This window comes from Heteronotia binoei, chromosome 5, assembly GCF_032191835.1.
Source record: "Heteronotia binoei isolate CCM8104 ecotype False Entrance Well chromosome 5, APGP_CSIRO_Hbin_v1, whole genome shotgun sequence".
NCBI lineage: Eukaryota > Metazoa > Chordata > Lepidosauria > Squamata > Gekkonidae > Heteronotia > Heteronotia binoei.
Window position 1 is genome coordinate 118391566 of NC_083227.1, and position 24485 is coordinate 118416050.

Consider the following 24485-nt stretch of genomic DNA (forward strand, 5'->3'; position numbering starts at 1 on the left):
AACAGATGGATGAGTCAGTAATGGGGGGGGAACCCTGCACGCAAGAGACTGAGCCGTGCCCCCTGGGGATTGAGGATCACTGGGACTCAGAGACGTTTGTGATCGCGCCCGCCTGCGGCTACCCCGTGGTCCTGGGAGTGGGGTGGTTGGAAAAGCACGAGCCCCTCATCCGCTGGAGAGCCCAGACCATCAGATTTCCCGACCCAAGTTGCAACCAGCACCTTTGGCAGGCAGCATGGGGGCCACGAGCGCCAGCCGCTCGGGAGAGGGCGTGCGTCCTGGTGGAAGAGGTGCACCATGTCCCGGACGCCTACCGCGACCTGATGGAGGTATTTAGTGAGCGGGAGGCCAACCAGCTACCCCCCCACAGGAGCACAGACTGTGCGATAGAACTAATCCCCGGGGAAAGCCTTCCCAGGGCCAAGCTCTACCAAATGGGGTGGGCTGAGAAGAAGGAGCTGCGAAAATTCCTAGACTTGAACTTGAAAAGGGGGTTCATCAGACCCGCGACGGCCCCCCACGCGGCCCCCGTGTTGTTTAGAAAGAAAAAGGACCACAGTCTTAGGCTTTGCACGGATTTTCGTGGGATTAACGCGATTTCCATGTCAAACGCCTACCCCATCCCCCTCATCAAAGATTTGCTAAGCACGGTGGCGGGGGGGAAGATTTTCACAAAGCTTGACCTGCGGGACGCGTACTTCCAAGTGCGCATCAAGGAGGGGGATGAGTGGAAAACGGCGTTCAACACCCCGATGGGGCAATTTGAATATTTAGTCATGCCGTTTGGATTGCAAGGGGCACCGGGGGTGTTCATGAATTTCATAAATGATGTATTGCGGGAATTTCTGTACAAGGGGGTGGTGGTGTACCTTGATGACATCATTATTTATTCGCAAGACGAACAATCCCATGTGAAACTAGTGAGGGAAGTGCTGGCCACCCTGCTGAAGCACCAGCTCTACGCCAAGCTGTCTAAATGCGAGTTCCACCGCACGGAACTAGACTATTTGGGCTTCCGGGTGTCTGGGGACGGGCTGGCCATGGATCCAGCCAAAGTTCAGGCAGTTCTAGAGTGGGCCCCCCCGAGGACACGTAGACAGCTCCAAAGTTTCCTCGGATTCTCCAATTTCTATAGGACATTCATTGAGGGGTTCGCCCAGATCGCTCTGCCCCTAACAGACCTCCTGAAGACGAAGGGGAAGGGAGAGGAGGCAAAGCGACCAAGGGCCAGGCTGAATTGGACACCGACTTGTCAGGCGGCTTTCGACCGGCTTAAACAACTGTTCACAAGCGAGCCGGTCTTAAGCCACCCAGATGAGCGGAAGGGGTTTGTGGTCCAATGCGACGCCTCCGACGTCGCCGTAGGAGCCATTCTCATGCAGAGGGATGAGGAGGGGAAGCTGAGACCCTGCGCTTACATTTCGCGAAAGTTCTCGGAGGAGCAGAGGAACTGGTCAGTGTGGGACAAAGAGGCTTTCGCTGTCATGTTTGCACTGAAAACTTGGAGGTCCTGGTTGGAGGGAGCCAGGGTGCCCTTTGAGATATGGACGGACCACAAAAATCTAGAGGCACTAACAGGGAAAAGAAAATTGAGTGAAAAGCAAATCAGGTGGGCGGGCTTCTTCTCCAGATTCGACTTCACCCTGAAACACATCCCGGGGACCCGCAATTTCCTAGCAGACGCCCTGTCCAGGCTCCCACAGCATGAGAGCCAGAGAGAGGAAGTGGTAGATTCCCTGATCCCCCCCACACAAGTGGCGGCTATGGTCACTACCCGCTCGCAGAGGAAAAAGGAATTGAGCGGGCTAAGCAAAGAACGAATCACCCTAGAGGCCGAACGGGAGGGAGGTGGGCGGCCGGAGGGGTTGCAGAAAAGAAAAGACGCTCTTTGGTACAAGGGGGAGAAACTGTACATCCCGGAAATATTAAGGAAAGAAATTCTCCAACTATGTCACTGCTCCAAATTAGCTGGGCACTTCGGCTATGTAAAAACCTTGCACTTGGTGCACCGGCAGTTCTGGTGGCCGTCCCTAAAGAAGGATGTGTCGGACTTTGTAGCTGGTTGCCCGGTGTGTGTGATGGCAAAAAGGAGGGGGGGGAAACCCCCGGGACTCCTACAGCCTCTGGAAACAGCAAAACGGCCATGGGCCATGGTGTCCATGGACTTCATAGTCGAGCTACCCCCCTCCCGGGGGAAAACAGTCATACTGGTGGTGGTGGACACGTTTTCAAAACAAGCCCACTTCATCCCCTGCAGCCAATTACCCACGGCCAAGAAACTAGCGACTTTATTTTTCGACCACGTGGCCAAACATCACTCCATCCCTGACAAGGTCATAAGTGACAGGGGGCCTCAGTTCGTTGCCACCTTCTGGCGGGAGTTTTGTAAGTTACTAGGGATGGAACAGGGGCTAAGTTCTGCCTATCACCCCCAGACGGACGGACAGACTGAGAGAGTGAACGGGGTGCTAGAGCAGTACCTACGGTGCTTTGTGAGCCTACGCCAGTCGGACTGGGTGGACCTCCTCCCCTTCGCTGAATACGCTTACAACAACAGCGCTCACAGTTCCACAAAAGCATCTCCCTTTGCAACAGTGTTCGGGTATGAGGGAAAGCTGATTCCCATGCTGCCAGGGGGGGAGGGATTGACGGGCTCAAGTTTCGAGCAATGGTGGCAAGGTCCCAGCCAATGTTGGCCAGCCATTCAAGAAAACCTGAAGCTGGGCAAGGAGGCGTATAAGAAACAGTACGATAAAAGCCATGTGCCAGTCTGGGACTTGAAGGTGGGGGACTCTGTGTACCTGTCAACAAAAAACCTGCCTCTGGCACAACCGTCTAGGAAATTGGCTTTTAAGTTCTTAGGGCCATTCAAAATCAAGCGGGTAATCAACCCGGTGACAGTAGAGTTAGACCTCCCCCCTGCTCTTGGTAAAGTCCACCCTGTTTTTCATTGCAGCCTACTGCGCAGATCTCCGGGGCCGTCCAAATGGCATTCACAAGATTCACCAACCCTCCCCTCGAAGGGGGAGTGCCGGAGCCTCTCGGGGCCCGAGTTCCGGAGCCATAAATGTGACTCGCCCTCCTTGCAAGGCCGCCCGGCAGGAGGGGGATCCTAGGGGGGGCAGTATGTCAAGTCTGCTATGGGTTACTCAATATCTGTATTAAGGTTGGTTCTGAAGTGAAGGAGTCTGGGTACTTTACAGTGTACACCGGGGGCTGCTAGCTCACTCTCCTGCCCCCTCTCTAGAAATGCCTTTGTTGTGTAACCTGCTTTGAAATGCTAACCTGTGAACAAGATAGTGGCGCCTTCCCAGCCTTGTTCTCTGTGGGGAGTATGGGGTGTCAAGACTTCGGTCTGGGAACGAAAGAAGTAGCATCCTAGTGTGAAGATGTGTTGCATAGATTGCCCCCCGTAGGAATCCTTTAGATTCATACTTTAAATACTGGATTAGTGCATATGTGTTTCAGTCCTTCAATCTCTGCCATGGTCCACAGTTCTGATTACAATAAACTTGCTACTTTATCAAGAGACTCGTTATTGAATTCAGCCGACTTGACACAAGCAGCCAGAGCCAGGGCTCCCTCTGCTACCTTTTCCTTGGTGGGAAGCAGATTGCTGACACTTGTTGGCTATCTGTGGGAGCCACTCCCTCTCTCCCTGTTGAAGTGGATGGCGTGGGGGTGGGGGGAAGAGTCCCTAGTGACTGCCACTGAGCATGCACACCCTCCACCGTACTCTCCCAGTGGATGCGTACGCTGCTCTGGGCCCCCTCAGCCAGCCCTTTGTGGCCAGGCAGAGCTGCCCTGGCACTGTGCTGCCCCTGGGGGGTCTGCCTGTTGACCTGGTCAGCCACCTTCACCAGGATCTTCCTCTCACCTGCCGTTGCCACCAGCATGGCCCTGCTGCCTCCTTGCACCGCGCCTCTCCTCCAGCTTCCGCCTCTTCTCTGGCTGGTACATGATTTTGCGCCCCGGAGCCATCAGCACCCTAAGCCATAGCCTAGTTCACCTAGCAGGCAGGGCAGCCCTGCTGCCACAGCCTCTCAGTTTCATTCCCCCCCAGCCAAAGGTGCTACAAGCTGTTAAATATCTTGGTTTCCCTCCCTCCTTTTGAAGGGGGACGGAAATGAATCCAACCAGGGAGGAACCCATCAGTTTCACTTTCTCCACTTCAAAGAGAGGCAAAACGGAGACTTTTAATGGCTCACCACCATTTCACCTAACCTACACACATTCTCCGTGTGTAGTGCTGTAGGAACAATCCATTTTTGAAGTGATGAGTGGGGAATACCACTTTGAGGAAGGGTGGACCGGAAACAGTAACAGATGCTGGCGTTACTGTCAGAGGCTTCCTTTGCACCCACTTTCATGAATTCTAACTTGTTGATGTTTTGAAGCTGTTATAATTGCTGCTTGGAAATAGGAAAGAACTGATAAAAACAGAAGGCATTTTTCTTCGACAGAATCAGCACAAGCACTAGCACTTTAACCCCTCCTGCAGGAGCAGGTGGGCAAAGTTATTGAAGTTGGAAACTGATATGCTTACATGGGACTGAATGAATTTGTATTATGGTTGTTATCTTATGCTTGATTGTTAGAGTTTATTGTGATATATATATATATAGTATTGTGTATGAATCCTATTTTGGACTTAGGTTAACAGTCGCTATTTCTTGTGTATGACACTTCGTTAATTTTCCACAGTTTTTTGGATTGTTCTTGGCTCTTTCTTTGGTTCTCTAGGTTTAAATGGCTGGCAGCCATTTAATGGGTCATTTAGCTTCCCCTAGTTGTAAGCCACATGTATTTATATGAAGAAGTGGCATACAAATGCTATATGTATTAGACCAAAAGTTGTCCATAATGCCAATAATTTCTTGCATTCAGGCAACTTTCAACTAATGTCACAGACAGACAGTAAAAACAGCATGCCTAGGCACTGCTATAAATGGCAAATGGCTAGCTTTTTTCTTCTGGAATTGAAACAGGGTCAGACTAAACATGATAGAGATGCCAGCAGAGGTCTATCAGTGGCTATTAGCTACAGGGTATAGATTGAACTTTCTGTCCGGGGCAGTGAATGCTCTGTATTCTTGGTGTTGGGGGGGGGCAACAGTGGGAGGGCTTCTAGTGTCCTGGCCCTACTAGTGGACCTCCTGATGGCACCTGGTTTTTTGGCCACTGTGTGACAGAGCCAATAGATCGGCCATTGGCTTCTCTTATGTTCTCATGCCAACATGGCTTCTCTTATGTTCTTATGCCAAATCACTGTTAGCTAATTACAGTCTGGTGTGGCTCTGATTTAGATGTGGGGAATAGGGATGGGCACAAACTGAGTATAAACCAGGTTTTGCCACGGCCAGACCAGTTTGTGGTTCACAATCCAGCCATGAACAACCATGGTTATTGCAGTGGCTTGCCAGGTTCATGCCTTCCCTTCACTCCTGGAAGCATGCTGCTGCTATGGCATAACTTAGGGGAGAGGGGGTATTTAAAAATGTTCCCTTTTTCTCTCTGGAGTTGCACCACCTCTGGAGCATGCCACCACAAGTAAAGGGAAGGCAAATACTTTTCATTCATTCCGGGAAGCATGTTGCCACTGTGGCACAACTCGGGGGGAGAAGGGGAGGCAGTTAAAAATGCCCCCCTTCACAACAAAGAGAAATTTCAAAGACAGGAGATATGTCAGATTGTGGAACAATTCTACAAGAAGTTATACAAAACCAAGCAAATTCGAGATGAAGACCTAGAAAAATATCTCAAAAAGAATAATTTGAATAAACTTACAGAGAAACAATGAAAAGCTTTGAATGATCCAATAACGATAAGAGAACAGGGAGATGCAATAGCAGCTCAAAAAATGGTAAAGCACCTGGTCCAGATGGTCTACCTGTGGAATATTACGCCTTTGAAGACTGCTTATCGATACCATTTAAAGATCTTATAGAAATGATTCAAAAAGAAGCGAAAATACCAAATTAGTGGCAAGAAGCAATAATATCTCTAATCCCAAAAGAGGGTGCAGATTTAAAAGACATAAAAAATTTCAGGCCAATCTCTCTTCTGAATGTGGATTATAAAATCTTTGCATCAGTTCTGGCACAACATTTTTTAAAAGTTTTGTAGGTCATCATACATCAAGATCAGGCAGGATTTCTCCCTAGAAGATATTTGAAAGTAAATGTCAGAACAATATGTAATATAATGGAATATTATGAGAACCACCCAGAGAAGCAATTGGCTTTAATCTGTCTGGACGCAGAGAAGGCCTTTGACAATGTACGTTGGCAATTTATGATACAACAATTGAATGGTATGGAATGCGGTGAGAACTTCTTGAGGGTGATACAATCAATTTATTCCTCTCAAACGGCAAAGGTGAATGGCGAACTATCAGAATCAATTTCTATCCAGAAAGGTACAAGACAAGGCTGTCCTCTATCTCCACTTCTTTTTATTTTCTGCTTAGAGATACTGAATAACCAGATAAGAGAGGACCCAACTATCAAGGGGGCATTGATCAAGGGTGAACAATATAAACTGAGAGCGTTTGCGGATGATCTGGTTTTTATATTAGAACAACCACTAGACTCAATCAATCACTTGACAAATAAAATTAACCAGTTTGGCCACTGGGCAGGTTTGAAGATAAATTACGGCAAAACCAAATTCCTGGCTAAGAATATGACAGTAAAACAAATTCATCTCTAACAAAAATCAGGATTTTCTTATGAAAAGAAAGTGAAATACTTGGGCATATGCATTTCAAACAAATGTAGCAACTTAAAGATGGATAATTACGATAAACTCTTTAAAGAGATTAAAAAGGACTTGGAAAAATGACAATGAATATATCATTAATGGGACGAATAGCTTCGATAAAAATGAACATTTTACCAGGATTGCTATTTTTATTTCAAACTATTCCAGTGTTCTTAACTAATGTGTTTTTTCAAGAATTGAATAAAATGGTTTCTGAGTTTATCTGGCGAAAGAAAAAAACAAGAATGAAATTAAAAACACTACAAGATTCTAAAATGAGACCAGGCTTGGGTCTTCCAGACTGGAAATTGTATTATAGAGCTTCTGTACTCTCCTGGGTGAGAGATTGGGTACTATCGAATGATAGGAGACAGTTATTGTTGGAGGGGCATGAACTCACTCTAGGCTGGCATGCGTATCTATGGTATCAAAAACTAGAAGGACATTCTTATTTTAAAAATCATTGGTTCCAGAAATCTTTGTACCATACTTGGATATGGTTAAAATCCAGAACTTATCAGAAGATCCCAAGATGGGTGTCTCCAGTGGAAGTGTTTACACCTCCTAATCTTTTAAAACCAAATCAGGCTTATAAATATGAAGAATTGCTGAAAAAAAGATAATAATCTGAAAACAAAGGAAGAACTAGAGGATATCGACATCAGAATGAGCTGGTGGATGAGAACACAGATAGAATCTAGATATGCCAAAGACAAAACACAGAACAACAACCATTTGATAAAATCTCCTTGGGCCCTCAAGAGAAACTGATTTCAAAATTGTATTCATATCTATTACAGATGAAAATGCAAGACAACATCGTAAAAGATTGCATGGTCCAGTGGGCTAAGAATGTGGGCCATAATATCATGTTAGATGAATGGGAGATGGTATGGAAATCTAATATTAAATTAACTAAGTCAGTAGCCTTTAAAGAAAACTTGTACAAGATGTTTTATAGGTGGTATGTAACTCCCCAGAAACTTTCTAAAATGTATTCTAATATGTCCAATAAATGTTGGAAATGTACAAAACACGTGAGGTAGTTTTATCATATGTGGTGGACCTGTGAGGTAGTGAAAGACTATTGGAAGATGGTGCATAAACTTCTACAGAAAATTTTGAAGACACAGATTCAATTTAAACCAGAACTATTTGTATTGACTATATCCCAGCAACTATACAAAAGAGATGAGACATTTAATAGCTCATATTAATACAGCAGCTAGAATCTTACTGGCACAGAAATGGAAACTGCAAGGAATCCCCATGAGATCGGACTTGATCGGGAAAATTTTGGAAATGGCAGAGGCAGACTATTTATCCCAGTTGTGGTCTGGGAAATCTAAGGAAGAAGCAAGGAAATATTGGGAGAAGCTATATGTGTGGTTAGATACTTAAGACATACTGGTGTGAACTTTTATTTTTATCTCTTACATTATATACTAAATAGTAGAAAGGTAATCCAACATAGATAGACAGAGAGTTTAAATGATAATTTACAATCTGTACAATATTTTATATAGATTATGAAGATATGGTGTAAAATGAAAAAGAATTTGTCAAAGACATTTTTTCTGAAAGATTTATTATCATGCAGACTGGATTATAATTGTACTGCCAATTGTAACTTTAACTTTCTATCTCCACTCTCCCTTTCCCTTTTTCTTTTCTGGAAAATCAATAAAAACGTTAGACCCAGAAGACCATTATATGGTGTGGATATCATTGCAGAATGCCATCTCGACTGTGCGACTGAACAACAAATGTTATCCCAGATTCCAATTAGTGCACAATTGAAGGCAGAAAACCACCTGCCTGTGGATAAGCATCCCACAGCCAGGTGCTGGTGCTTGCATGTAGCTGGATCTCAGCAACTTCCAAATAGACCCTTTTTTCAGAGAAGCATGCTTTTGTCATGATTAAACAGATTAATTGACATGGAGATTCAAGACCTTAAAAGTCTTGCTTCTGGGCATTGCTCTCGCATGCATTGGGGGATTCCTTTTAGTGGTTCACTTACAGAGTATTTTTCTTGTTTGATTGACCCCTATATTCGAAGGGCGTTTATGTTGGCCCATTTTAATATGCTTCCTTCTGCCGTGTTATATGGGAGGGTTAAAAAAATACCTCTCTCTGATAGGCTATGTCCCTGTGAGCTGAAGGAAATTGAAGGAACAGACTATGTACTTTTATCCTGTAGATTCTACTGTGATTTACGTGCATCTTATCTGGATCCTATATTGCAATCCCTGGAGGGTAAATCTGATGAAAGCAAGATAGTGAATTTACTAGCCTCAAATAAGGCTGAAACCATCGAAGTGGTTGCAAACTTCCTTTACTGTGCTTATAGGAGGAGGAGTCTGTTTAGAATGTTCAATTAAACACCCCTTTTCTTGTTTCCTTGATTATTGTTATGCCTAGGGCTTTTTTTTTTAGCCGGAATGCAGTTCCAGCTGGCTTAGTGTCAAGGGTTGTGGTCTAGTATGTAAATGAGTTCCTGCTGGGCTTTTTCTACAGAAAAGCCCTATGTGAAACAGTGGTGATGTCAGGGGGTGTTGCCTAATATGCAAATGAGTTCCTGCTGGGCTTTTTCTACCAAAAAAAAGCCCTGGTTATGCCAATAAAGGTTCTGTGGCTGTTAATTTCCAAATAGTGAAGCAAGCCTTGAGGTTTTTGAATTCTTCAGAAGAGGGATACAGTTAAGTATATCTTTGCTTGATCTTGCATTGTTGTGTAACCACCATCTTGCTTATAACATCTTGTTAACTCTTAATAATACGGATGGGCATGAACTGGAAAAATGCAGTTTGTATCAGTTCATGACTGAACCAAGAATCAAACTGAGAGTTTCATTCACAAACAAACCAGTTTGTGGTTGAAACCCCACAAACCCTATTGTAAAGGACACAGTCTCTTTCACCAGATTTGCACGAAGTCCGAAAAAAAGCTGAATGATGGGGAGCAACCTGCTCCCCACTGCTCAGTTTTTCTTGGCTGTCCGAAAAAGGACAGTCCAAAATAGCTGAGCAGCAAGGAATCCCTTTAAACCCCTGCTTTCTGTTCTGTTCACAAACTGCCCTGAACAGCTTTAAAAGTTCATGGCAAATTTTGTTCTGTGGTTCAGTTCATTACCATCCCTACTTAATAAAACAGGAAAAATACAGGCACTGATAATCTGCTGACCATTTTTCTTAAAGTGGCTAAAACAGAATGGGTATGTTAGAAATGATGAAATGTTACAGCAGTGAAAGGATTAAATATCCTCTGCAGACCCTAAATAGGCCTGATAATTAAAGGATGTCTGGGAGCCCTGATGCAAATCTACCAGTGGCTTGTCTGTTTTGATCTTGAGAGGCCTGAAGACTGTGATAGAATGAGAGGGCAAACAGTGGGAATTCATGGCATTTTGTATAGTGCACTCTTAAAGAAGGAGTGGCTTTGGTTTTTCTTTTCACACTATAATGCAAAAAGCCGCACCTGCAACTTTCCTCTCAGAGTTTGGAGGTGGCAGTGCTATTTACGGGCTGTGCCACAATGCAATAATATACTTGCCTGAATCTGCAAGATTTTGCTGTTTCAGCTGGCTTATATTAATTAGAGTAGGGTAAATAAGATTTCACACCATACAGCTTTAGTTGCCATTTTTACCATGTTTTTAAAACTCTTATGTACTGCCCTGGGGATGGGGTTTGAGTAAAGACAGGAATTAATAGGGCCATTTCAAGTTTAATAGAAGGGAATTGATAGAGAAAATTCTCTGTGGAAATAACTGTACCTGACAAATATTAACTTCACAAAGTTAATATCAAAAGGATATTTTATTCACTGCAGTCACTCCTAATCTGAGTTCCATTTGATCGTACAGAAGTTAGCCAGGTTGTAGTCTTGCACATATACGTGTTTAAATGCTAATGAAATCATTTTGGTTCACTAGTGCATAACTGATGGAAGGTCTACATACATCTAGAATGTTACAAGTAGGGAAAAATGGAACCACCACTTGGGTGGAGGGGGCTGGGCAATAGAAGCACAATACTAAGCTGTGGTGAAATGCCTTTGTTGGAACTTACTGTTAAAAAGGGGCTGTTTTTTTCTGCAGGAGGGAATCAGCTTACAGCTCACTTACAGCAGACTGCTCTCTCTACCCCTCCCCTTCTTAACCACAGAGGAGGGAGTCATTTACTAGAGAGTTAGGACAAAACCAGGGAATTCTAGAAATGCTCTGGGGCTTTTCTTCTCAGAGTGCTCTCGAAAAAAGATGACCAGTTCCTGGGTGGGAAGGAGAGTTTGGATATATTCCGTCAAGGGAGAAAAAAGGTGGTGGAGAGTGCTGACCCTTTAATGAGGAGTCTTCTGGCTGGGCTGCGCCCATTTTGGAGACCAGGCAGCCTCTGTCAGGAAGCTGCAGATCTCTCCGGTGAGGGAAAGGGCTACAGGCTAAATTGGCAACTTTCTAAGACTTATTATGCCTACTCTGCACACAACATCCAACTAGAGTATGTGCTAGAGGAGGAAAAAAAGGAATGTGTTTACTCCAAGTTTCTTTTGTTTCCATTTTGCTGATCTGGTGCTGGTTTAAAAGGGTAAATGTAGACTTTTTCTTTTCAGTAAACATTTTAATATTTTGAATGTTGGCAGTAAATATCTGTGCCACATAGTTCCCCAACCACCTTAGACAATGCTATGTTAAGAGGGGAGTCCTGGGAAGGACTGTTGGTCTGAAAGGTATCACTAAAGGCCTCTGATGCACAACTCATTGGGGCCAGTCCTGACAATGGCTGCCAGTTTCAGGTTGGTGGGAAATTCCTGGAGATTCCATGGTGGAGTTTGAGGATGGCATAGGAGTTAGGGCTTCAGAGCAGGGTCTGCCAGACCCAGGTTCTTGCTGTGGAAGCTGACTGGGTGATTTCGAACCAGTCACAGACTTCCAGTCTAATCTGCCTCACGTGGTTGGTCAGATCGAAAGGGGGAGCAGAGAATTATGTAAACTTCTTTGCCCCCCCCCCTGTGGAGAAAGACTGTCCTTTTCCTATTTAGAGGCTGTGGGGAGGGGGAAGGCGATAAAAAGCTGAAGTCAGAGGGGCAGATAAGGGGAAGGAGATAGGGTTGCCAACTCCAGGTTAGGAAATTCCTGGAGATTAAAGGGATGGGGTTTGGAGTGGGTGGGGTTTGAGGAGAGGTGGGACCTCAGACAGGAATATGCCATTTCCTCCTGTGGAACCACTGTTGCCAAACTCCAGGTGAAGGCTGGTGATCACTCAAAATTACAACTGATCTCCAGATGGCTGAGATCAGCTCCCCTTGCGGGGGGAGGAGTGAATGCCTTCAATTGGGTGGGTGCGAAAACAGCAAGGGGGGGCACTCACCCAGAGCTGCTTTCTAGAGCCCATTGTATTTTTTCTCCACAACGAGCCTTATTCCTAGTTTTACATAATCTTACTTTCATTAAATAAAATCACACAAGAGACATCACACATGAAGCTGCCTTATGCTGAATCAGACCATAGGTCCATCATGGTCAATACTGTCTATTGAGACTTGCAGTGGCTCTCTAGGGTCTTAGGGAAAGGTCTTTCACATCACCTACTGTCTGTTCCATTTTTAACTGAAGATTAAATGCCAGGGATTGAATCTGGGACATTCTGCATGCAAAGCAGAGGCTCTTCATTTGAGGAGCCACAGCACCTTCCTAAGGTCTCTTAGACATTTGTCATTCTAACCTAAAATAACAAGACCACCTGGCTGATAGCATTATACTAACATTGAGAAGAATCTGTTCCCTATATGTCTCTGTGGTGACCATTGGAAGGTGTGCAAGGAAGATTTTGCCCAAATATACAACATGACCTCTGTCTATATGAAGGCTTTTGAGTACACATTCACCATGTCAGAAATGTGGCTTATCATGAAGAAACCAGCAGAAAAACAAAAATGTGTCTTTCCCATGGTGCTCATAGTGTCTGAAGAAAAGTATGTTTCAAGAGGTCAGTGTGTCCTCTGCAAATTTCTATAGTGCACTTCCTGAAAATATGAATCTACATCATAATGATGCCAGCCTAAATTTGATGTCATTTATTTACTTTAAACAGATTACACATAGTGAGTCAGTACAATCTGCCTACTTTAGTCAGATTACACATAGTGAGTCAATACAATCAACAAAATGGGATATTCAGTAACCAATGCATTAGGATTTTAGAAGTCTGGAATCACCAGAAAGAACTGAAGGATAGTGTAAGTATTAACATGATATTTACAGAACAAAGTTTGAGTCCAGTGGCACCTTTAAGACCAACAAAATTTAATTCTGGGTCTTAAAAGTGCCACTGGACTCAGACTTGACTTTGTTCTGTTGCTTCAAACCAACAAAGCTATCCACCTGATTCTATCTTCAGATACTTACAGTAAGCTATATATAGCCGTGTAGACCACAGTCTCTAATAATTTACCCAGGTAAGTTTGTGAACCACTTTGTACAGTGTAACTTTATTACCTGCACAGAAAAGCCCTCTTAAATAATTCATTTTTGCATAGTTTGCAGAAAGCCAATCATCATGTTTGAAATCTACTATATAAGGCAGTAAAGGAGAACCAGGAAAGATGAGAACTATCTCAAGCATCTTTCATTGTGAGGGACATCTCACATTACAGTCTTGCCTGCTAACTGACTATCGCTCTGTACACTATCTCTCCCAAAAAGGCATATTTGAGAAGCAAAAGAATGGCTTATATCTGGCAACACAGTTCAGAAGACTGGACAGCACAAGTCTTCAGAAGAGGGAACAGCTCATTGCCCTCCTCCAGTCTCTTCCCATGTGTACAGGGAACGAAGCCATCTTCTCTTAGTACCTAATTATAACCAGCAGACACTTCATGAAGGAAGAAGTCCCAAATCAATATGACTAGAGACCCATCAGTTCTCAGTGAAGCACTGCCTGGAAAAGGAGTGAGAATAAAGTGAGTATGGAAGATCCCGGCAAGAACAGTATTCATATTCTCACTGGCACAGTCAGATCTCCATCTCTCCCTCCTTTCACTTTAGCTTCCAGAAAATCTGGGTGATTTCCAAAGTTTTGCTAAATTTTTTGCACCTATAATTCTGAGGAAAGTTGGATTTTGTTCATCATTGCCTTTCCCTGCACTACATGGTTTGATTCAAATGCTAATGCCAGCTAAAAAATGTTATTTCACACTCCTCTCTGTAATGCATCTGCCATGTACTTGCGACATGCACTGTGATCTAAATTGAATTGGACAGTCATAAAGAGATAGGTCTTGGTGGGTGTCTTGCTTCTAGTCCCTTCTAACTGCTATTATCCTGTAATTTTGTTCACTACATGATCCTACAATTTTGTTTTCAGTACTGGTGCCAGCATGATATTTTGGTTTCAGAACCAATGATGGTCCACAGTGATTAATTTTCAGCTGTGTAGCATATTATTATGATGTTACCAAAGCAGTTAATAAATTCATCTTTCACCCTAATCAAATCATTGGCAGTAATGAAAATATAATATTTTCCACAGAGTTAGGAAATAAATTTTCAGCATATCAGATCACAGCCTGCACAGAACTGGGTACATTCCACAGAAAGAATCTATCAGGGTGTAAGTGCAGCCTCTGTAGCACTGTTCCAGGTGGAGCCAATCTATACTGTGGTCTTGCTGTAAAAGTGGAACACAAGTATTCAGATGCAAATTGATGTTAAAGAACAGGACATATGCAAATAGTGATTCTATTAAGAGGTGAAACTAGCTTAAGCAAGATTAGCCTACCATGTAAACTATGACATCTGCTCAGCCAGACACAGCTCACCTGCTCACTGTAGTATCGGACCCTGAATATTTCCACTGTGCCTTTGATCCCAGAACACCAGTTCTTCAGATATTGTATTTTATCCCTTGACAGACAACCAAGCACAGTGGTCCCAAACACTTCTGGAACTCATTCTAAACTGAAATAACTCCAGATACTGACCTTGAAGAATTTATCAATTTTACTGAGGTTGATTCTCTTCTTGGCATCTAGTTTATAAATATTACTGACATTTCCATCCATCAGATATAGACCAAAACCCATCACCTAAAAGAAAAATGAAACCATTAAATTATCACCTATGTTATGATCCTGAAAGAAGTACAAAACAGAATGTAAGGCTAACATTTCTACCATTATTTATGGTGATATTATTTTCTTTGTTCCATTGAAATATGGTATTCAAGATGGGATGCTGGTTAGGATGGACATGGATCCATGACACAAGAAAACATTTTCTTAGGGAATCTCAGATGAAATGTTTGGCTCCCACATACAAAAAGTAACAGATAATTTACATGTAAGGTCAGGCTGTTCCCTAGCAAATTTAGCCCTATTTCTCAACACCAGATTGGCTGGGAAATATAAAATTGTTCTGTATGTTGTCTCTTTTATCTGGTAACATCCAGAGGAAAGGAAAGATGCAAGAAAAAAATTAGAGGAAAAGAGTCATAAATATATTGATTTTGAAGAAACGAATCACAGTAAGAAAGGGTGAGTCTGAGAACGCACCTTTTGAAAATAGGAAACTTACCTTTAAAAGCATGTGTTTTTCGCTGGGTGTCAAGTACATCTTGTTTTCATAGTAATCCACACAGATATTGACAATATCAGCCAATAGTTCTTCATAACCAGGAATAACTTCTAGCTGTTGATGCAGGCACTTCAAACAAACAAAAAACAAACATGAGTACTGAGTACTCAAATACAAATAATATGAGTATTGCTTAAGGCCTTTCAAGACAATTAATACATGTTGCATACAACAGAAACATTTCCCTTCACAGTTGCAGACCTGATACAAGATATTACTTCTTCACTTCAAAATATATTTTGTTGCTGTGGAAATATAGTTCTTAGTTCTGTTTGCCCATTACTATTGTGAGTACTAAGAGGAACATGTCATGAACACCTGTTTCATTGCACCAGGCAATTCATAAACAGCCATGCTCAATAGCAGCTGGGGTCCTCCAAAAGTAATGATGCACACCGCTCCATCCTTAGCCCCACTCTTTGCAACTACTCCCACATATCCCACAGATATTTGTCTCATCCAAGCCCATCCATACACACTTCCCACCTTAACCCAGCCCAGTTGGGATTCCAAACAGAATTTCTTTTCGCATAGGCAATGCAAGGAAACCTTTTAGCAAATGCACAGAAATAAGTGATTTTCCTTCTTTCCTTGTCAGAATTACAGGCAAGGATTTAGTGACTCCTTTAATTGTGGTAGGAGCTGTCACTGAAATGGAAGCCAGATAAATGAGCTTATATATCCATAAACTTGGATCATGGCTATACTGTACTAAATACATCTAATTATGAGGAAAATCATAGTTTAAATTGTACTTCATTGCAAAGTAGATGGAAGATACAGTAAAGAAAGGAGAAAAGACTCCAACCTGTGTAATTCTATTGTGATTTGCTAGAAACATGGAGAGGTTCTGTGATTCTTGAATAGACTGGGGATCAGCCATTTTCCTCAAAAACTGGGCTGCTCTGAAAGTCAACAGAAATTTTATTTGGTCAAGAGAATCACAGTCTTAGTATAGGGTTAGAGAATACAATCTGATAACATTAACAGAATGAAGCAAAGATAATAAATTGATACTAATATTATGGTATAGTATCAGCTTAATGTTATCATAATGTTAATATCATCTTATTTCACTCTAATATCAGCTGTTTCACTCTAAATAGGTTTCTAAAGAATAACAATTCAGAAAATTGTGTTCCACAACTATTCTAAGTGTCTATAAAAAGCACACAAACCAGGATTCAAAGCATCCTGGTAATAGAAGGACTAAAGATTCACTGGCATTTATCCATTTCACCTTTTGTAGGCAGAGTGGTCATTTTTGACACTACATTTCATGTTCTTCAGCTCATCCAGGACAGCAAACATGTTGATAAACTTCCCCAGAGTTAGCAGATAAGCTTCTGAAACAAAGTCTTTCCTTCTCTCTGCATGGCATAAGCGCTTCACCTCACTGCAGAATCGCTCAATGGCCTTTCGCTGAAAGACAGCAAGAGTTTCAATAACAGGACAGGGAGATGGCAGGGGGCAGATAGCAAAGGATTCACCAAGCAGTTGTTGTGTTCCAACTAGGCTCTCATAGCTGTACCAGCCTCTCTCTTTCTCTAGATTCTTGTTCAGGCAGAGATAGAAAAATTCACCTGCATCAGCCTGAGCCTTTGTTGACAAAAGAAATGGGGGAGGGGCTGTGGCTCAGTGGTAGAGTATCTGCTCAGCATGCAGAAGGTCCGAGGTTCAGTCCCCTGCATCTCCAACTAAAAGGATCAGACAGTGAGTAATGTGAAAGATCTTCCCTGGAGAGCCACTGCCAGTCTGACTAGACCAGAAATGTCAAAATTATTTGTTACGAGGGCTAGATCTAACATAAATGTCACTTTGTCAGGCTGGGCCATGTGTGCCATAACATGAGGTACTGGAGATATAAACTTTACAAAGATGATTTCAGATGCCAAATGGCTACAGAAGGCTTGATTGGATTAGGTGTGATACGCGTAGAAACAGTAGCAGGCATACAGCTATCAGCATTGGTAATGAGACAGGAAACTTAGGTCTCAATTTGGTCTAAGAGAATTCAGTGCAGGAGGATGTAAAACATAAATGGAAATAAGTCTGAAGAAGTGAGGAATGACTCATGAAAGAACATACCCTAACACAGATTTTGTTAGTCTTTAAGGTGCTACTGGACTCTTACTCTTTCTACTGCTATTAGAAACATCATTTAAAAAAAAAGGTGCAGGAATCTTCCAGAAGTACATTCAGTTGCTAAGAGTAGCGGTTCTCTTACAAAGGAATTTCAAGGGGAGATTCCAGAAAAAAACTGCTGATGTGCAACTGTTACTAAAGCTCAAGACAATGCATTCTCCTGGACTGAATTGTGACCTATATTTCTTCTCTCATTACCAATACTTATTTATTTATTTATTTATTTATTTATTTATTTATTTATTTATTTATTTATTTATTTATTTATTTGGGATTTATATCCCGCCCTTCCCACGAATGGCTCAGGGCGGCTTCCAACAATTAATCAAACTTAAAATTTAAACAATTTCAAATATAAAATAATTGAATATTTAAACAATTAAAAACATTAAAAACAGAGTAATACCTGCTATTGTCATTTGGTGTGTGAAATCACTTCACTCTTCAAGATATAAAGCCAGATGGACTTACATTCTAGGGAAATCTGAATAAGTGAGTAGTGACACATGAAAGCTCATGCCCTGCCACAAATTTTGTTAGTTGTTAAGGTGCTACTGGACTCTTGCTCCCTTCCATTAATATGGATTGCAAACTGTGTTGTTAGGTTTCTTTCTCCCCACACACACATCTGTTAGAACTGGACAGGAGGATCTCTCTCTCTCACACTCTCCCTTGCTCCTTTCCATTAATAAAGACTGGAAGCTGTGCTGTTAGGTTTCTTCCCTCCCATCCCATCTGTTAGAACTGGAAAAGGTGATCTCTCTCTCTCTTTCACTCTCCCCTCTACCCCTCCCTCCCTGCCTCTGAACTGTGCTTGCACACAAAAGCTTGTATCTGGAATAAAACTTTGTTGGTCTTAAAACTGCCATGGGACTCCATATCTCTCTCTCTGGCTGTTTCCTTCCCCCTTGCTTCCTCTTCAAAGGGTGGGGGGAGAGGACTACTCTGGCAATTGAGGGAATGGAGGCTTGGCTTTCTTTCTCTCATTTGCAAAGCAGGAAGCAGGTGAGGACAGAGCTGGGCAAAAGTGTGATATGATGCAGGAAGCAGATGAGAGCCAGTTGCTCATGGAACAGACAGCAGCCCTGCAGAGATTGGTTCTGGTCCACAGACGTTATGTTTGACATTTCTGGACTAGACTAGGCCTTATGTTTGACATTCCTGGTCTGATTCAGTATAAGGCAACTTCATATGTTAATACGTTGACTATCATTTGTTCTTTCTGCCACCTCTACTAATTGAGATCAAGTAAGAATTTAGACACAACTTGGTTGGTTGAGATAAAAAGTTTAAGGCTGCAGCTAGACCAAATGATGGAACTGGATCATAACTGGATCTCCTACATTTTTAAACCACCAACAGCAACAGACAGGAGCAAGAATTGGGGTAGGCATTACTGAAAGCGGAGAGGGGATTTAGCCCATGCCATTTTCTGGATAAAAACTGTCTCCTCCCCATCCCGCGCACAGGGCATGATATATAGATACGTCATTATGCAGCCTTAATGTACTTTACCAAAGCCATTTTCAGCCTTACTATGAAGTATAAAGTTTGTTCACCATGGTGGGCAACCAGGATCATCCTGAGGCATAGAGAACAGGGAGTTCATCCAATATTTACCTGAAAATACATGAACTTCATGAGCTTTGTGACCTCTGGTTCCAAGACTTCCACAGTTTTCTCATAAATCTCAACCCTGTTTGGTTGTTCATTACACTTTACCTGAAAGACAACAGCACATACATGATGTGGCCGGGACTTATCCCATTGCCACTTTTGTGGACTCAGGGCTTGGGGGAAGCAGGCAAGGCAGTCATGTGGCCACTGGTGAGTGGTCGCATGGCAAGGTCAGGAAGGTTAAGGGCTGGACATCCTGGATGTCAGGTTGGAACAGGGAGGGGGTGGGTGGCCTGGGGGCCTTACCTGCCCAACTCTCAGTTATTTAGCCAGGTGCCATGCACCAATACTCCCTCTAAGCTGTGGAGTCTTGTGAGCAAAAATTCTAATTTGTGAGCTACTGGCATTGAAGTTGTGAATTACTGCATAAATTAGTTTGCTCCGGGGCCATTTTTCCTGAGCTAAGACAAAAATGTTTGAGCCAGAGGCTAAAAAACTGTGAGCTAGCTCACGCTAACTCAGCTTAGAGGGAAGACTGCCGTGTGCCATTTCCCACCTCTGTTGGCCGCAGCTTGCTCACACACCCTCCCAGCTATCGGGTTGCTACAGGTTATGTATGCGTTGTTTAAAAATGTCACAGCTTTGGGCAGTTTGGGAATGGAGATGGATTCCATTGGTTAGGGAAGCAGTGCCTGCATACCCACATCCCATGGTTCTGGAACTCCCCTAAGGGGTCCTGGGGTAGAACAAATTCAGCTGCATGCCCAACTTGGGGGCTGTCGGCAGGGCTCTCCTAACTCCATCCAGAGGAGACAGGATGCTGGAGTAGATGGACCACTGATCTGAACCAAATGTACCGTTCTTATGTTCTTTTTTCCTCTTTCCAACACAGAATCCCAGTCAATAACTACTCCATGTAGAGTTTGAAAGAGAAAGAAGGGGAAGCCCGTAGCAACATCCAAGAACCTGCTTCATGATTGCTGCTTGATCTCTCCCATCTTCCTGATTTACCAGATGGCATTTTCTACCTAAGTGAGATGGCTGCAGTTTACCTGGGGAATGGCCCTAGAACAGCTTCTCCAGGTATAAAGCATCACTGCATACTCGTGTCCTTCTTCCAGCATTTCATTCTGAAACACAAAAACACACATTATGACAGAATGGGACAATTAGTGGTCACAGAAAAACAAACTATTCTGTTCAATTATAACAAATCCTACCCTGGAGTCCCCCTCCAGTGAAAGTGGCTGCCTATCTCCTACCACACTTACCATGCTCGAGTGCACCGTAGCTTGTTCAATATACCTGGCAATGCCAGTCACAAAGGCATTTCTGTCTTCAAAGTTGGTGTCAAAGTTAGCCTGAGAGCAAGCAAGAGACAAGGGTTAAAACTATTTTCAGTTAAAATGTGAACAGCTTCACAGTGACCCCTGTTGTTATTTGATAACTAGAACATGTACATTCAATGTGTCATCAATGGAAGATCATTGCCTATTACCTCCTGAAGTAATTAGCCAAGAAAGGAAGTCAAGGTAAAATATTTTAAGAAACCACACATGATATAGTGGCTGATGCTAACACTCTAGAAATGTCAATTCATACATTTTGTTGTACATTGAATCCATATTTATAACCAATATATGTTTCAGTAACAATGCAGTATGAATAGCTTGAAAGGATTTGGGCCTATGTTGGAAAGATGACAAATCTCAGAATGGAAACCTTATAGAGGAAAGTTCCACTGCTTTACGCTCACCTTTTGTCAAAATTTTCCCCATAGGATTAAGGGGAGAAAAAACATACTCAAATAAAATACTGAAAGTTGTATCAAGGACTGGAATACTACCAATTGTGTAAGCTCCACTACAACCCAATTACCTGGCACTGTCTAGGCAGACAAAACAAAACGAATATATGAATATAGGCTGACTCCCTGCTACCTTTTTTCCTCATCCTTATTTTCAACCACTCAACTTTTTGTTCTGTTGTAATAATGTAGGTAGAACAAGGAACACAACTCCTGGTTCTTATTCATGATCTTATGGAACATAAAACCATGTCACACAGAAGACCACAGAGTGTTTCTTAGTACACAACACAACACTTTGCATGTAAGTTGTTAACACAGGTAAAGAGATTTATGACATTTTGTAAGTTCAATATTCACTGCAAATCAGAGAGTATTCCATAATATTCCAGTAATCTATATCTTCCACTTGCCTCTTCCTATGCTTTGCTCTTCACTACTAGTTTACTTCCCAGCACCTTCTCCTGATGACAATATTTTCTTGTTCTTTAAATATCATGAATTCAGGAAAGAATTGTGCAGTCTGTGACAGGCTTTTTCTGCTATCTGAGGGACCCACACAGCCACCTATGATTTTGGAGGATCAGGTTTGTTTTAAACTGTGAATCTTCCTCTCAGTTCCCAGATGTTCCCAAGGCAGAATGTTTCGCTTCCATGAAGTTAGCTTTGTGATAAGTAAGTAGAACATGGAGATCACCGAGGCAAGATTTGTTTGTTAATAGCAAAGAATACTTATTTATTTACAGGTTGGTTTCAAGGAACAGGTCAGCAGCACAGGTCTCCAGATAGTCGGAGGAGAAACTTGGCTGAGGCACATAAATTTATGCCAGTGTGGCTTAAATTTTTTTCATTGTTTTCTGGAACAAATAGGCTTTTTACTGACTAACCACTAGGATGTATCCTCTCACATGCACAGTATCCCACTCATACCAGTCTTCCTTCCAAGAGTCAAACTAAATGCTGCTACAAGGTCTACTCATTACCAGAGACAGGCCTAACAATCAGATACTCTATTGACTTCTAGAGGTAGAGTTAAATCACTCTGCCACACTACCAAGAAGAGCTACCCTTCAAACTATCTGCTCTTTTGCTGAGCCAGACTTGAGCTATCAGTATCTCCCTCAAGCAGAACAGAACTATCTCCTGGTGTGCTTCCATCCAACATCCCACCTCCCTTCTGAAAGGTGATTGGATGCTGGAGCAGCATTCTCATAGGTTCAACTGAATGGCTGTGTTTCCCCTCAGGAGCAGGGCAGCCTCCTAACTGTCACATGTTTGATTAGCTCTTGCTTACCTGGTACATGATAGACGAAGGAGGTGGCTCGATGCATGGCTGCTGGTCAGGTAATGGAAGCTCCTCCAGGAGATCCACATTGGACAAAGCATCCTCCAGCGTGACGTGAGTCGTCATGGCTCTAAGCTTTCAGTCTTACCACTAAACCAAAAGAAAGTCAAATTACAGGAGAGAATGAAGCCAAGAAATTTTGGGGTCCAGAATAACAGAAGCACATGAGAAAACAGATGAACTGGTGCTTAAGTCTCCATTAAAATCAATCTGACCTAAGTAAGCGCAGTTTAACTATGGATGTTACAATACCTGCCAGTTCTACTCTACTTCCCACTGGTAAACAGAAAAATGACTTTTTGTTGAGCAGTTCAGCTGTTCACAAGCACGTCAGGCTTGTTCAGTGGGTTACATTCCATGTATTTGAACAGTAAATTATAGTACAGCTGGCAGCAGTTCATGCATGTGCTTTCTCACATAACCTGCTAGAAGTCTGAGCTCCCACCCCACAACGATCCATTGTTACTGTGTACTGTTTGGTAACCAATAATTTAAGTAGGGAAGAAAAAAATCCGGTCAGCCCATTTTGTGTCTGTATGGCTGATTACAGATTGGCACTTTGGGCCGACTCAGAGACGCCTCTGAAGTCGGCCCAAAAAATCCCTCTGCACGCAAACATCTGCTGGGCATCCCCATCCTGCACTCACCCCATCATTCTGGCTGCTCCACCCAGCTCAAAAAGTTACCACTGTGAAAGTGGTAGCAAATGAGCCAGCAGTCAGTCACCAGATTGCCGTCTGGATGGGGAAGGGGGCATGGGAAGCGACTTGGCAGTCTGGAGCTGCCAAGCCGCCCCAAGCTGTTCCGGTTTTTTTTTTAATCGAAACTGATCAGAGTGCTGGTGCACTCATGCACACCAGCGCTCGCCCCCTGCCCCTAGGGACAACAAAGGAATCCGGCTTCTGGGTTACCTTCCCCTGCGGTGGCACCCAGCCACCTCATGGGCGGGATGCCGGCGGCATGTGGGTGAGCATGGGGAGGCTCCCGGATGACTCTTTTTGCGCTGCCCCACTTTGGGACACCTCCCAGCCGCCCCAGAATGCCCATCTGTTCTCAGCCTACAAGTCTGTTTTATCAATGCATACCTATTTACATACAGCCTTATGGGTGTCATAGTTCCCCTGTTCTGCATACATTAACTGACTTGAGCATCCAAGACCCTAGGGTAAATTCCACCTATTGTATGGATGAAACTCCACTAGTACAGCTACTCTGCAGATGCAAAGCTGTTTGACAGCTGCTCATGACAGACATGGCCATGGAGATCTAAGGCTCAGCTGCCAGATGATCACAGCTGTCAAGAAGGACACCTCTAAATTTAATTTAAGATTATAGTATACTCTATAACTGCACAGCTGATTAAGAATCAAGCCCTGACATCAGCAGGGCTTATTTCCAAGTATGAACAGTATAAGATTGCATGGCTGGGTTTACATGACCAAACAGTATTAAAACAAGGCAAGATCCTAACAGTGTCTGGAGCAGTCATCACAGCATAATAAGAATTTTAGATTTTATCAGACAAATTTACTGTTGTTTTTGATAGCAAGCCACACACTCAACTCTCCTGATTCAAATTTTTAAAAGAAAAGCAGAGGCATCATTGTTAGTATGGGAATGTTATCTGTTCTTTTTAAAATCTGTACATGAGCATATATGAATGCCTGATTTTTGCTTCAATGGCACCCAGATAACTGCTTCATTTGGTAAGGTTATAATCTAAGTACAAAAGAGATGACAGATGGACACAACAAACTGATGAGGTAATTTTGAAAAGGTTCTTATGATAAGTGTGATAAGCAGCTGTCATGGTAAAGCAGATGCCTGCCTAGGCTTCATGACCAGAGTGACTTATAAGGAGAGATTTCTAGAAGAATGACATATGGGGCCCAACAATTTCATTTTCAAGTATTTAATCTGAAATATGCACTCTGCCAGAGCCTCAGAGCATGGATTTCATTGTCTTCTTAGCAATCATAGATATAGGAGGGGTTGTCCCCTCTCAAGGAGAAGATGTATTACAATAATATTCCCTTAGAGGCACTGAAGTGAACCTGTTTATCTCACTGCAACATTGCATTATGGGATCATATCCCACAGTTCAATTTTTCACAGCTTTTGTTTGCAGCAACTTTCAGGGCAGATTCATTTCTTACTTTTTCATCATTTGACAACTC

General features: G+C 42.9%; 1 protein-coding gene across 5 annotated transcripts in view; it reads right to left on the reverse strand.

Annotated features, from left to right (window-relative positions):
* CYFIP2 (cytoplasmic FMR1 interacting protein 2) overlaps window positions 1–22419 on the reverse strand; it is a 91482-nt gene extending 69063 nt beyond the window's left edge. For 2 of the 5 annotated variants that reach the window (XM_060240247.1, XM_060240245.1), the window contains exons 1-8: window positions 22258–22418; window positions 20428–20517; window positions 20209–20286; window positions 19160–19261; window positions 16635–16816; window positions 16203–16299; window positions 15335–15463; window positions 14743–14847 (exon numbers count right to left, since the gene is read on the reverse strand). In XM_060240247.1, the coding sequence (XP_060096230.1) occupies window positions 14743–14847; window positions 15335–15463; window positions 16203–16299; window positions 16635–16816; window positions 19160–19261; window positions 20209–20286; window positions 20428–20517; window positions 22258–22374 (900 nt within the window). In that variant the 5' untranslated portion in view covers window positions 22375–22418. Of the gene's footprint in view, window positions 1–14742; window positions 14848–15334; window positions 15464–16202; window positions 16300–16634; window positions 16817–19159; window positions 19262–20208; window positions 20287–20427; window positions 20518–22257 lie in introns of those variants that run through there. The other 3 variants (XM_060240248.1, XM_060240249.1, XM_060240250.1) reach the window with 3 other exon arrangements.
* Window positions 22420–24485: the final 2066 nt, after the last annotated feature.